This window comes from Pristiophorus japonicus, chromosome 33 (assembly GCF_044704955.1).
Source record: "Pristiophorus japonicus isolate sPriJap1 chromosome 33, sPriJap1.hap1, whole genome shotgun sequence".
Classification (NCBI taxonomy): domain Eukaryota; kingdom Metazoa; phylum Chordata; class Chondrichthyes; family Pristiophoridae; genus Pristiophorus; species Pristiophorus japonicus.
In genome coordinates, this window is record NC_092009.1 from 1,691,802 (window position 1) to 1,706,035 (window position 14,234).

Below are 14,234 nucleotides of genomic sequence, written 5' to 3' on the forward strand. Positions count from 1 at the left end.
GTATGTCGAGGTCACTCCGTGAAATCTGAGGTCAGGGTTAAGTTGGGTTTATGGATTCCTTTCAACTTATTTATCTTAGCCTTTTAACTCTTCAATTTGTTTTGTTTGAGTATCTATTTCTTTATTGTATCAGGCAAGTATTATTACATAAGCTAGTTCTGTTTTTATTTTTATTCTGACTATCGCACCATTCCTCTGTTAGGTGAGTCTTTTTTCTAGTAAGAAATACTAATTGATAATGTTCAGTATGAAATGGCTTTCAATGGAAAGGGTTAACTCCTTTATAGATTTGTAAGAAGACCTGATGTCATTACGTGACTTCACGTAACCATGTGGAAAAAACAATCTTTTCATCAGGAAAGGCAGCATTTGATTAAACTCCAAAATTTTTTAACTTCTTATTCAAGTACTTGCCAAAGATATATATATTTTTTTAATTGATTTAAAACGAGACCACACATTTGTTTACTGAAATTCAATTTCGTCATCAGCCTCGGTCAACGCAAAGCCAGCCATTTTAACTAAGTCGTCTATCGATACATTTCTCAGAGGTCCCAGTGGAACTCTGAGTACGTTTCTCGTGCGTGCACTCTTTCTTTAAGACGTCTACGGTTTTTAATATGTCCTCCTTCTGTCAATGAAAGCCCTAATTTAATGGAGTTTTTCTGCCAACTGGACAGGTGTGATTTTATTTTAAGACTGCAGTGGAATTTTTCTCATAATTTAAAATCTCAGAACATTTTTTTTTCTTTCAGCACCTATTTAGTACGCTACTTTTTTTTTGTCTTTTCCATAAATAGAGAGAAGTCTGGCACGTAGGCTGTGGACTGCTTTTCGTTATCTCAATTGTTCCAGCCTCAAGGTCGTGTTATTTAATATAATATTTTTTTTGAATCCTTTTGAATCCATCTCAGTTGTTTTGCTGTGCCTTCTCTGAATGTTTTCTTTCAACAAGTAAGTGAGCATGTCAAATCCTTTGTTTTTTAACCACCGGGACCATGTATTTTTTTCTTTTTTTTTTACTCAACAAACCTATCCTTTGTGCATTTCCTGGCTCCGTAACTTATCATCCTAATATACGTAATTCAATCAGGTTCACACTCTTAAACTTCCCACATACAGGACAACACTACAAAGGGTTAAAATAAACTTTCATTCTGTTTGAAAAAGTGGGTGGAGCTAAAACAAACCACAACTCCCCAGCTTTTTTTTTTACACAGTACAAATCACACAAGCATTTCTCATTTAAAACAAGCGTTCATAAGAGTCTCTTTTCTTTCCTATTAATTTTGGGATCCATGATTGTTCATCTATCCCTATTTAGCTCTAACTATCCCTACTTTCCGTGTCGCCGCACGGATCAACTGGGCCTCGAACCCAGAGAGACACTGGGTTTCGAACCCAGGCAGGCTCTGGGCCTTGAACCCAGGCAGACTTACCTATTCTAACCTATCTTTCCAAGTCGCCTCTTGGTTTGCGTCACTGTGCAATTTCCCGACCTCTATCTCTATTCTAAGTTAGAAAGGTATTCACCAGATTGTCCTGGATGTCGTTCAGACACTATCTGAGAACCAGCGAGTGGCTAAACTTTCCTCAGACTTTTGAAACGAGGGGAAACTGGAGCAGTATTGAAATCATACTCACTCCAGTGGCCACTTTCCCCTCGTCTTGTCCAAGGCTCGTCTGGCTCTTAATTCGAAAATTTTCGGCAGTCGTCCGTTGAGATCCCACTTCTGACACCAAATGTAAATGTGGATTATTTTACCTCAATCTGCTTCAGCAAAATTACTGAAACGGATACCGTTTGTGCTTTAAACAAAGTAAGCTTTTATTTAAAAAGCAAATCCCGATCGGGAACCTTATCAGACAGAAGGAATGCAAGTCTGTTTGAACGCACCCACTACCTACGGACAAAGTGACGTTACATTGTAATGGCACGACGGTTATACATTTTTGGCAAAAGATAACAAGATAGGGATAGAGTGACATCCTAGTTCAGCCTATCTCTTTTGATCACTGTTTCCCTTTGTCCACTCATACGCCGACCAAAGTATGGTCTGATTTTAAACAAAGGCCTGTTAATGTTTCAGGTTAATAACATGATTTAATAAGACCTTGAAGTTTTTCTGCAAGCTGTGGGTTTTGTTTCAATATGTGTTAGTGTTGCAACATTTCGCAGTCTCGAGTCTGAGATGTCATGGCTATTCTCCATGAATTCTTTGTTAGCTTATAATGTCCCTATACAATTTCCACGCTCTCAACTTCAATGTCTCTATACATTTTTAAACATTCACATTGTGCTGACGTGGATTGAGAACTGGTTGTCAGACAGGAAGCAAAGAGTAGGAGGAAATAGGGACTTTTCAGAATGGCAGGCAGTGACTCGTGGGATATCGCAAGGTTCTTTGCTGGGGCCCCAGCTGTTTACACTGTACATTAATGATTTAGACGAGGGGATTAAATGTAGTATCTCCAAATTTGCGGATGACACTAACTTGGGTGGCAGTGTGAGCTGCGAGGAGGATGCTATGAGGCTGCAGAGCGACATGGATAGGTTACGTGAGTGGGCAAATGCATGGCAGATGAAGTATAATCTGGATAAATGTGAGGTTATCCACTTTGGTGGTAAAAACAGAGAGACAGACTATTATCTGAATGGTGACAGATTAGGAAAAGGGGAGGTGCAAAGAGACCTGGGTGTCATGGTACATCGGTCATTGAAGGTTGGCATGCAGGTACAGCAGGCGGTTAAGAAAGGAAATGGCATCTTGGCCTTCATAGCGCGGCGATTTGAGTACAGGGGCAGGGAGGTGTTGCTACAGTTGTACAGGGCCTTGGTGAGACCACACCTGCAGTATTATGTACAGTTTTGGTCTCCTAACCTGAGGAAGGACATTCTTGCTACTGAGGAAGTGCAGCGAAGGTTCACCAGACTGATTCCCGGGATGGCGGGACTGACCTATCAAGAAAGACTGGATCAATTGGGCTTGTATTCACTGGAGTTCTGAAGAATGAGAAGGGACCTCATAGAAACGTTTAAAGTTCTGATGGGTTAGACAGGTTGGATGCAGGAGGAATGTTCCCAATGTTGGGGAAGTCCAGAACCAGGGGACACAGTCTAAGTTTAAGGTGTAAGCCATTTTAATCCGAGATGAGGAGGAACTTCTTCACCCAGAGAGTGGTGAACCTGTGGACTTCTCTACGACAGAAAGTTGTTAAGGCCAATTCAATAAACATATTCAAAAAGGAGTTAGATGAAGTCCTTATGACTAGGGGGATCAAGGGGTATGGCGAGAAAGCAGGAATGGGGTATTGAAGTTGCATGTTCAGCTATGAACTCATTGAATGGCGGTGCAGGCTAGAAGGGCCGAATGGCCTACTCCTGCACCTATTTTCTATGTTTCTATGTTTCTATTAATAGCAGATTCGAACCCCTGCAGTCACTTGTGAACTCGCTGGTGGCTCAGCAGGTTGGATGAGGTCGTGAATCCCATCCCACATTCGGAGCAGGTGAACGGCCTCTCCACAGTGTGAATTCGCTGGTGTATCAGTAGTTCGGATAAGCAAGTGAATCTCTTTCCACATTCAGAGCAGGGGAATGGTCTCTCCACAGCGTGAACTCGCTGCTGTGTCAGCAGGTGGTATGACAGAGTGAAACCCTTCCCACGGTCAGAGCAGGTGAACGGCCTCTCGCCAGTGTGAACTCGCTGGTGTGTCCGCAGGTCGGATGAATGAGTGAATCCCTTCCCACTGTCTGAGCAGGTGAACGGCCTCTCCCCAGTGTGAACTCGCTGGTGTGTCCGCAGGTCGGATGAATGAGTGAATCCCTTCCCACTGTCAGAGCAGGTGAACGGCCTCTCCCCAGTGTGAACTCGCTGGTGTGTCCGCAGGTCGGATGAATGAGTAAATCCCTTCCCACTGTCGGAGCAGGTGAACGGCCTCTCCCCAGTGTGAACTCGCTGGTGTGTCCGCAGGTCGGATGAATGAGTGAATCCCTTCCCACTGTCGGAGCAGGTGAACGGCCTCTCCCCAGTATGAACTCGCTGGTGTGTCCGCAGGTCGGATGACACAGTGAATCCCTTCCCACAGTCGGAACAGGTGAACGGCCTCTCCCCAGTGTGACCTCGCCGATGTGTTTCCAGCTGGGACTGGGAGTTGAAACGTCTGCCACAATCCCCACATTTACACGGGTTCTCCCCAGTGTGACTGAACTTGTGTCTCTCCAGTTTGGACGATCGGCTGAAGCCTTGTCCACACACAGAGCACGTGTACCGTTTCAGCTCACTGTGAACGGTGCCTTCTGCTTCCATGGTCAAAAGCTGATGATATTCCAGTCGCGATGTAGCGAGTGACTGTCAGATCTTGAGGTGATGTTTGGTTTGAGCTTCCAGTGACACATCCTCCCCTTTTAACACGCTGTAAAATGAATTTCAAACAGGAAAAAGGGAGTGTGAGAGAGAACCCACAAAAACACAAAGGCAGATTGTGAAATTGAGCTTAATGAATCTGGTCACTTGTGGGGCAGGCACAAGAAAAAAGTGACCATGAAAGCTGCCGGATTGTCGTAAAAACACATCTGGGTCAGTACTGTCCTTCAGGGAAGGGAACACACCTCCCTCGACAGGCCCACATGGGAAATTGTTGTTCCCACTGGGCCCAGAAGTACTGGGGGTGAAACCCAGCAGCTTCTCCCCCCTCTGCATCCAGCTCAAACTGATGTAACAACAGACCCAAACAGGAGGCCAGTGAGTGACTTCCACATCCAGCGCCCACCTGATACAGAGCGGCTGGGAATTGCTGGGCATGCTGTATAAATGTCAGTTGTTGTTTTCCTGGTGTGGGGGAGGTGCTGCCTCAGGGGTTGCTGGTGCCGGGCCCAGTGGCTCTGACTCAGGGCCCGAGAGCCGCACTCGGTGTTGCCCGGGGCCTGAGAGCCGCACTCGGTGTTGGCCGGGGACCGAGAGCCGCACTCGGTGTTGCCCGGGGCCCGAGAGCCGCGCTCGGTGTTGCCCGGGTCCCGAGAGCCGCACACGGTGCTGCCCGGGTCCCGAGAGCCGCACTCGGCGTTGCCCGGGGACCGAGAGCCGCACTCGGTGTTGCCCGGGGACCGAGAGCCGCACTCGGTGTTCCCCGGGGCCTGAGAGCCACACTCGGTGTTGCCTGGGGACTGAGAGCCGCACTCGGTGTTGCCCGGGGACTGAAAGCCGAACTCGGTATTGCCCTGGGATTGAGAGCCACACTCGGTTAAAAAGGAGGCAGACAAAAAGCAGGAAACTATAGACCAGTTCGCCTAACATCTGTGGTTGGGAAAATGTTGAAGAGTTCATTCTTAAAGAAGCAGTAGCACGACATTTGGAAAAGCATAATTCGGTCAGGCAGTCAGCATGGATTTATGAAGGGGAAGTTAAGTTTTACAAATTTGCTGGCATTCTTTGAGCATGTAATGAACAGGGTGGATAAAGTGGGTGTGGTGTATTTGGACTCCCAGAAGGCATTTGACAAGGTGCCACATAAAAGGTTACTGCACAAGATAAAAGTTCACGGGGCTGGGGATAATATATTAGCATGGATAGAGGATTGGCTAACTAACTGAAAACAGAGAGTGGGGATAAATGTTCATTCTTGTGTTGGCAATCAGTAACTAGTGGTGTGCCGCAGGAATCAGTGCTGGGACCCCAACTATTTACAATCTATATTAACGACTAGGAAGAAGGGACCGACTGTAACGTAGCCAAGTTTGCTGCCGATATAAAGATGGGAGGAAAAACAATGTGTGAGTAGAACACACATAATCTGTAAAAGGACATAGACAGGCTAAGTGAGTGGGCAAAAATTTGGCAGATGGAGTATAATGTTGGAAAGTGTGAGGTCATGCATTATGGCAGAAAAAAATCAAAGAGCAAGTTATTATTTAAATGGAGAAAGATTGCAAAGTGCTGCAGTACAGCAGGAGTTGGGGGTACTTGTGCATGAAACACAAAAGGTTAGTATGCAGGTACAGCAGGTGATTAGGAAGGCCAACTGAATCTTGGCCTTTATTGCAAAGGGGCTGGAGTATAAAAGCAGGGAAGTCTTGCTACAGTTATACAAGTTATTGGTGAGGCGACACCTGGAATATTACGTGCAGTTTTGGTTTCCACATTTATGAAAGTATATACTTGCTTTGCAGGAAGTTGAGAGAAGGTTCACTGGGTTGATTCCGGAGATGAGGGGTTGACTTATGAGAAAAGATTGAGGAGGTTGGGCCTCTACTTATTGAATTCAGAAGAACGAATGAGAGGTGATTTATCGAAACGTATCAGATAACAAGGGGGCTTGACAAGGTGGTAGCAGAGCGGATGTTTTCACTGATCGTGGAGACTAGTACTAGGGGGCATAATCTTAGAATAAGGGGCCCCCCATTTAAAACTGAGGTGAGGAGTAATTTCTTCTCTCATAGGGTTATAAAGCTGTGGAATTCGCTGCCTCAGAGACCTGTGGAAGCTGGGACATTGAATATATTTAAGACAGAGATAGACATTGTCTTAACTGATAAGGGAATAAGGGGTTATGGGGTGCGGGCAGGGAAGTGGTCCTGAGTCCATGATCGGATCAGCCAAGATCGTATTAATTGGTGGAGCAGGCTCGAGGGGCCGTATGCCTAATCCTGCTCCTATTTCTTTTGTTCTTATTTTCTTATATAGTGGGTGTCTGGTATGGGAGTGTGGATTTGCCTCTGTAGCTGTCCATCTCTGGTATGTGGATGAGGGTTTTACTCTGCATGTTAGTTTCTGATACGAGAGGTGGATTTTATCCTGTACCTGTCAATTTCTGTTAATTGCCTGTGTGTTTCATTCTGTATCAAAAAGGGCCACATTACAACATAATTCTAAAAGAACAAAGAGTGTTTAAAAAACAAAAGCCTGAAAGCTCTGAGTCTCAAAGCAAGAAGCATTCGTAATAAGGTGGACGAATTAACTGCACAGATAGCTGTTAACGGATATGATGTAATTGGGATTACAGAGACATGGCTCCAAGATACCAAGGCTGGGAACACTACATTCTGTGGTATTCAATATTCAGAAAGGATAGCCAGAAATGAAAAGGAGGTGGGGTAGTGTTAATGGTTAAAGAGAAAGTTAATGCAATAGTAAGGAAGGAATTGGCTAGGATGATGTGGAATATACATGGGTAGAGCTGCGAAACACCAAAGGGCAGAAAACGTTCGTTGGGGTTGTGTACAGACCACCAAACAGTAGTAGGGAGGTTGGTGATGGCATCAAACAGGAAATTAGTGACGCGTGCAATAAGGGTACAGCAGTTATCATGGGTGACCATAACCTAGATATTGATTGTGCTAACCAAACTTGTAGCAATACTGTGGAGGAGCATTTTCTGGAGTGTATAAGGGATGGTTTTCTAGACCAATATGTCGAGGAACCAACTGGAGAGCCGGCCATCCTAGACTGGGGCTTGTGCAACGAGAGAGGATTAATTAGCAATCTGGTCACGCGTGGCCCCTTGGGGAAAAGTGACCATAATATGGTAGAATTCTTCATTAAGCTGGAGAGCGACACAGTTAATTCAGAGACTAGGGTCCTGAACTTAAAGGAAACTTCAATGGTATGAGACATGATTTGGCTAGGATAAACTGGCGAATTATACTTAAAGGGTTGACGGTGGATAGGCAATGGCAGACATTTAAAGATCATATGGATGAATTATAACTACTGTACATCCCTGTCTGGCATAAAAATAAAACCGAAAAGGTGGCTCAATCGTGGCTATCAAGGGAAATTAGGGACAGTGTTAAATCCAAGGAAGAGGCATATAAATTGGCCTGAAAAAGCAGCAAACCTGAGGACTGGGAGAAATTTAGAATTCAGCAGAGGAGGACTAAGTGTCTAATTAGGAGAGGGAAAATAGACTATGAGAGTATGCTTGGAGGGAACATTAAAAACTGACTGCAAAAGCTTCTATAGATATGTGAAGAGAAAAAGATTAATTAAGACAAATGTGGTCCCTTGGAAGTCAGAATCAGGTGAATTCATAATGGGGAACAAGGAAATGGCAGACCAATTGAACTAATACTTTGGTTCTGTCGTAACTAAGGAAGACACAAATAACCTCCCGAGGATCTAGCGGGAATGAGGAACTGAGGGAAATCCTTATTAGTCAGGAAATGGTTGGAGGGAAACTAATGGGACTGAAGGCCAATAAATCCCCAGGGACTGATAGTCGGTATCCCAGAGTAGTTAAAGAAGTGGCCCTAGAAATGGTAGATGCATTGGTGTTCATTTTCCAGAATTCCATGGACTATGGATCAGTATCTATAGATTGGAGGGTAGCTAATGTAACCCCACTTTAAAAAAAAAGGACGAGGAGAGCAAACAGGGAATTATAGCCTGACATCGGTGGTGGGGAAAATGCTGGAATCAATTATTAAAGATGTAATAGCAGATCATTTGAAAAAGCAGTGACAGGATTGGTCCAAGTCAGCTTGGATTTATGAAAGGGAAATCATGCTTGACAAATCTTCGAGAGTTTTTTGAGGATGTAACTAGTAGAGTGGATAAGGGAGAAGCAGTGGAATTTCAAAAACCTTTCGACAAGGTCCCACACAAGAGATTATTGTGCAAAATGAAAGCACAATGTACTGGGGGTAATGTATTGACGTGGATAGAGAACCGGTTTTCAGACAGGAAGCAAAAAGTAGGAATAAACGGGTCTTTTTCAGAATGGCAGGCAGTGACTAGTGGGGTGCCGCAAGGTTCAGTGCTGGGATCCCATATATTTACAATATATATTAATGATTTAGATGATGGAATAGAAGGTAATATCTCCAAGTTTGCAGATGATACTAAGCTGGGTGGCAGTGTGAGCTGTGAGTAGGATGCTAAGAGGCTGCAGGGTAACTTGGACACGTTAGGTGAATGGCAAATGCATGGCAGATGCAGTATAATGTGGATAAATTGAGGTTATCCACTTTGGTGGCAAAAACAGGAAGGCAGATTATCAGAATGGTGACAGATTAGTAAAATGGGAGGTGCAAAGAGACCTGGATGTTATGGTACATCAATTCACTGAAGGTAGGCATGCAGGTACAGCAGGCAGTAAAGAAAGCAACTGGCATGAAGGCCTTCATAGCGAGGGGATTTGAGTGTCGGAGAAGGGAGGTCTTACTGCAGTTGTAGAGGGCCTTGGTGAGACCACACCTTGAGTATTGTGTACAGTTTTGGTCTCTTATTCTGAGCAAGGACGTGCTTGCTATTGAGGGACTGCAGCGAAGGTTCACCAGACTAATTTCCGGGATGGCAGGACTGACATATGAAGAAAAACTGGATCGGCTAGGCTTACACTCACTGGAATTTAGAAGAATGAGAGGGTATCTCATAGAAACATATAAAATTATGACAGGACTGGACACGTTAGATGCAGGAAGAATGTTCCTGATGTTGGGGAAGTCCAGAATCAGGGATCACAGTCTAAGGATAAGGGGCAAGCCATACCGGACTGAAATGAGGTGAAACTTTTTCACCCAGAGAGTGGTAAACCTATGCAATTCTCTACCACAGAAAGTTGTGGAGTCCAGTTCGTTGGACATACTCAAGAGGGAGTTAGATGTGGCCCTTACAGCTAAGAGGATCAAGGGATAGGGAGAGAAAGCGGGAGTGGGGTATTGAAGTTGCATGATCAACCATGATCATATTGAATGGCGGTGCAGGCTCGAAGGGCCAAATGGCCTGCTCCTGCACCTATTTTCTATGTTTCTTTCCATTCTTGGTGTGTGATGTGTATTTTGCGCTGTATCTGTCCATCTCTTATGTGAATGTGAGCTCTACTCCAGACCCGTCATTCTCCAGTATATTAGTATTGTTTTACTGTGTACCACCAATTCCTGATAGAGTATTCGTTTTACTTTTTAACTGTCAATTTGTGTTATGGAGGTGAGTGTTTATGCTGACTCGGTCGGTCTCTGGTAAATGAGTCTGAGTTTCACTCTGCATCTATCTGTCTCTGCTATGAGTGTGGATCTTTCTCTGTATCTCTGCATTTCTGTTATGGGTGTCTGGGTTTTATTCTGTACCTGTGACGTTCTGACATGTGATTGTGGGCCTCACTCTATACCTGCCAGTTTCTGCTTAATTATGAGTGGACTTTCCTTTGTACATGTCAGTTTCTGGAATGAAAGAGAGCTCTTTACCCTGTACCTGTCAATTACTGGTTTGAGAGTCTGGGCATGTCACTGTATGTCAATTTATGTTATGGGAAAATGGATTGTAATATGTCAGCCTCTGATATGTGAGTGTGGGTTTTATACTGTACCACTCAGTCTCTGATATGCAAGTGTGTATATTTTTCTGTAACTGTCAGGTTTTGGCGTGTGTTGAGGTTTAATCTGTGCATCTCAGTTTCTGTTATGTTAGATTGTACCTATTTGTTCCTGCTACTTGATTGTGTGTTTTAGACTATACCTGTCAGTTCCTGCTATGTGAGTGTGGAATTTACTCTGTATTTGCCAGTCTCTGGTGTGTGAACATGAGAATCAATTTTACTTTTAATCTGTATTTCTCTGATATGTGAGTGAAGATTTTGCCTTCTCCATGTCATTTTTTCTGATGTGTGGTTGTGGGTTTTGATCTGTCCCTATCAGTTTCTGCGATGCAGGTAACAATTTTCCTTACTGCCTTTCAGATTTCCGATATGTGCATATAGGATTTACACTTTACCTGTCACTCTCCGGTATGCAAGTGGGGATTTTATTCTGTTACTGTCACTTTCATATATGTGTGTGTGTGTTGTATACTGTATCTGTCAGTCTGTGGTACAAGAATGTGGCGTTTATTCTGCACCTGCCATCTTCTGGTATGTTCGGGGGGTTTAAATACTGAATCCGTCAGATTCTGAAACGTGAATATGGCTTTTGCTCTGTACCCATCAGCTTCTGATATGCGAGTGTGGTTTATACGTTCTATTGGACATTTTTTCTGATAGATGATTGTCTTTTATTCTCTACCTGCCAGTTTCTGGCAAGTGTCAGTTTTTAATGTACCGTCAGTATGATCTGTTTCAATGGTGAAACAGCATGTGTTTATACTGCTCCATGTGGCTGTAAGATTCGCAATGTAACTCTGCCACTTCGGATCACTGTGGAACTGACAGCTTCTGCTGCTTGTAACAACAGGATTGAGGCCAGTTATGTGTCTCTGCACACTGTGAGTGATAATCTACTTACTGTGTGTGAGAAGGAGCTGCCTGCACTGTTCCTTGTGTTCCGGGTGGAGGAAAGCTCACATTTGTTCTGGCTGAAGAATTTTGCTCTGAGAATAATAATTCGAGAACATTATTAGTTCTAAGAGGTGGATGCGGGGGAGAATATGAGGGAGCAACAATGTATCTCTCGACCACCAGCAACATGGTTCTGGAGAACTCAGCTCACCGAAACAATATAACTGGTCTTTAAAATATCTTCTCCCACACTCCTCTCCTGGTGCCTGCAAAAGATGCACTTTGTGAAATTCCCCACATCCTCACTGTCAGGCTGTGTTTCCACTGCTCACTATCCAAGAAACAGACACGGTTAGATTGGAACTGAATCAGGAACATTCACTACTGATTTGGGGAAAGAAAGCAGCAATGATTTGAAAGACCGAGATGATTTACTTTCTCTTCTACCTTACACTGTTCACACAAAGCCCGAGAATGGCCTCCGCTTCCCCCACTCACACCATGTCCCTGAACTAGTTCCTGCTCCACTCTGCCCCTTACACACAGCCCCCGATGGAACTAAAACAGGAACGTTCATGACTGGTTTGGAGAGAGAAAGCAGCAGATTGTAAATAGCAGATTCTGCCCATTCTGTGTCCCTTACCCTGGACACACACTATCCACACACAGCGCGAGAATGGACTCTCCCTTCCCCCACTCACAGATACTGATTCTTGGTCCACTCTGCCTCTTACACACAGCCGCTGACACTCCCTGAACTCCCCCCGGACTCAGTGCCGATCTCTGAGCCGATCTGCGGACACGTTCCCAAAGCACGGCGCAGCTTTAAGGAGGCTGCTGCTCACTGCCTTACCCCGGGGCCGCGATGTCTCCATTCCTGGCTGTTTTAAACCATCTTCTTCCGCTCACTGAGTGAATGGCGATCACAGGCAGGTCTGGGGGAGGGGAGGGCGCTCACTGGAAATTGACACAGGGGGCGGTGCTGAACCGCGCATGCGCAGATCTCTGCAATAATTCAATCTTTCAAAACCAAAGTGCACTTTTCCCAATTTACTTTTATCAGAATATGGAACTGGGCCTGGGGGGAAAGGACAGAGAATGATTAAAGCTGCAAGCCTTGTTCCTTGGAGATGATCAATTTGGGATCATTCCGTGCATGATGTTTCTCTCCATGAGACCGTCTTCACAAAGCAATCCTGCAGCAACATCGGAGGGACGAGGGAGTGGGATTGTTTGCTGGGACCGTGCAGAAGTTAATATCTGACAGAAACAGTCCGAGATCAGTTTAATTAGAGTAAAACACTCGGTCACTGAGAGTAATACCGAAGTGGATAATCAATGGGCTATAGTGAGGGAAAAAAATTAATTCAATAACTATTCATAATGAAGTAGTACTCGGTAAAATAATGGGACTAAAGGCAGACAAGTCACCTTGCCCTGATGGTTTACATCGTAGGGTCATAAGAGAAGTGGCTGCAGAGATAGTGGACACATTAGTTGTAATCTACCAAAATTCCCTGGATTCTGGGGCAGTCCCAACAGTTTGGAAAACTGCAAATGCAACGCCTCTCTCTAAAAAAGGAGGCAGTCAAAAAGCATGAAACTATAGACTAGTTAGCCTAACATCTGTTATTGGGAAAATGCTGTAGTGCATTATTAAGGAAGCAGTAGCGGGACATTTGGAAAAGCATGATTCAATCAAGCAGAGTCAGTATGGCTTTATGAAAGGGAAATCATGTTTGACAAATTTGCTGGAATTCTTTGAGAATGTAATGACCAGGGTGGATAAGGCGGAACCAGTGGATGTGGTGTATTTGGATTTCCAGAAGGCATTTGATAAAGTGCCACATAAGAGATTACTGCACAAGATAAAATCTCATCAGGTTGGGGGCAGTATATTAGCATAGATAGAGATTTGATTAACAAACAGAAAACAGAGAGTCGTGATAAATTGGTCTTTTTCCAGTTGGCAAATGGTAACCAGTGGGGTGCCGCAGGTATCGATGCTGGGTCCTCAACTATTTACAATCTATATTACTGACTTGGAAGAAGGACCGAGTGTAATGTAGCCAAGTTTGCTGATGATACAAAGATGGGTGAGAAAGCAAATTGAGGATACAAAAAATCTGCAAAGGGCTATAGACAGGGTAAATGAGTGGGCAAAAATTTGTCAGAGGGAGTATACTATGGGAAAAGGTGACGTTATCCATGTTGGCAGAAATAATAGAAAAGCAAATTATAATTTAAATGGAGAAAAATTGCAAAGTGCTACAGGACAGAGAGACCTGAGGGTGTTTGTGCATAAAACACAAAAAGTTAGTCTGCAGGTTCAGGTAGTCAGGAAGGCAAATGTAATGTTGGCCTTTATTGTAAGGGGGATAGAATGAAAAAAAGAGGAGTCCTGCTACAAGTGTGCAGGGTATTGGTGAGACCACACCTGGAATACTGTGTATTTAAGGAAGGATATACTTACACTGGAGGCTGTTCAGAGGCTGATTCCGGCGAGGAGGGGGTTCTCTGATGAGGACAGGTTGAGAAGATTGTGACGATACACTATGGAGTTCAGAACAATGAGAGATATCCGAGGTTTCGAGAATAACATAACTCAGCTGTTACTTTACCAAGATGGCCGCGCATGCGCTTTGCTGCTCACTGATCCAAGATGGCGGAGGACTGACCCTGCCTTCCTGTACAAAGATGTCCGCCGTTACCCCGGGCCTTTGACCGGGAAAAAGCCTCGAGGCTGCAGTCGTCGATATGCCGGGTTATTATTCCGGGCTTCCGGCGGGCACCAGTTGTTTGTGAAGCCTCCCCGGCTACCCGCTGGTCCATGACTCAATTCCGCCCCGCGGAGATTGAGCTGCTTTGCGGAGCACATTTCAACAGAGCCGCTCCGCCATTACAAGCACCGCGCATGCTCCAAATACAGCCAGATCGCGCGCCTGCGCACTGGACCCCTGTTGTCTGGGCTCGGCACATCTCCATCGCGGGGAATGCTGGGTAAATACCCAAGACCACTTCAATGA

The 14,234-nt window shown here is 44.7% G+C and overlaps 1 protein-coding gene across 1 annotated transcript in view; it reads right to left on the reverse strand.

The window, feature by feature from the left end:
- Positions 1-3,440: 3,440 nt before the first annotated feature.
- The window catches only part of LOC139240653 (zinc finger protein 420-like), a gene marked incomplete at its 5' end in the record, with an annotated part of 34,550 nt that continues 23,756 nt past the window's right edge, over positions 3,441-14,234 (reverse strand). Inside the window, one exon of the mRNA XM_070869221.1 lies at positions 3,441-4,284. Within this exon, the coding sequence (XP_070725322.1) occupies positions 3,441-4,284 (844 nt within the window). The remainder of the gene's footprint in view (positions 4,285-14,234) is intronic.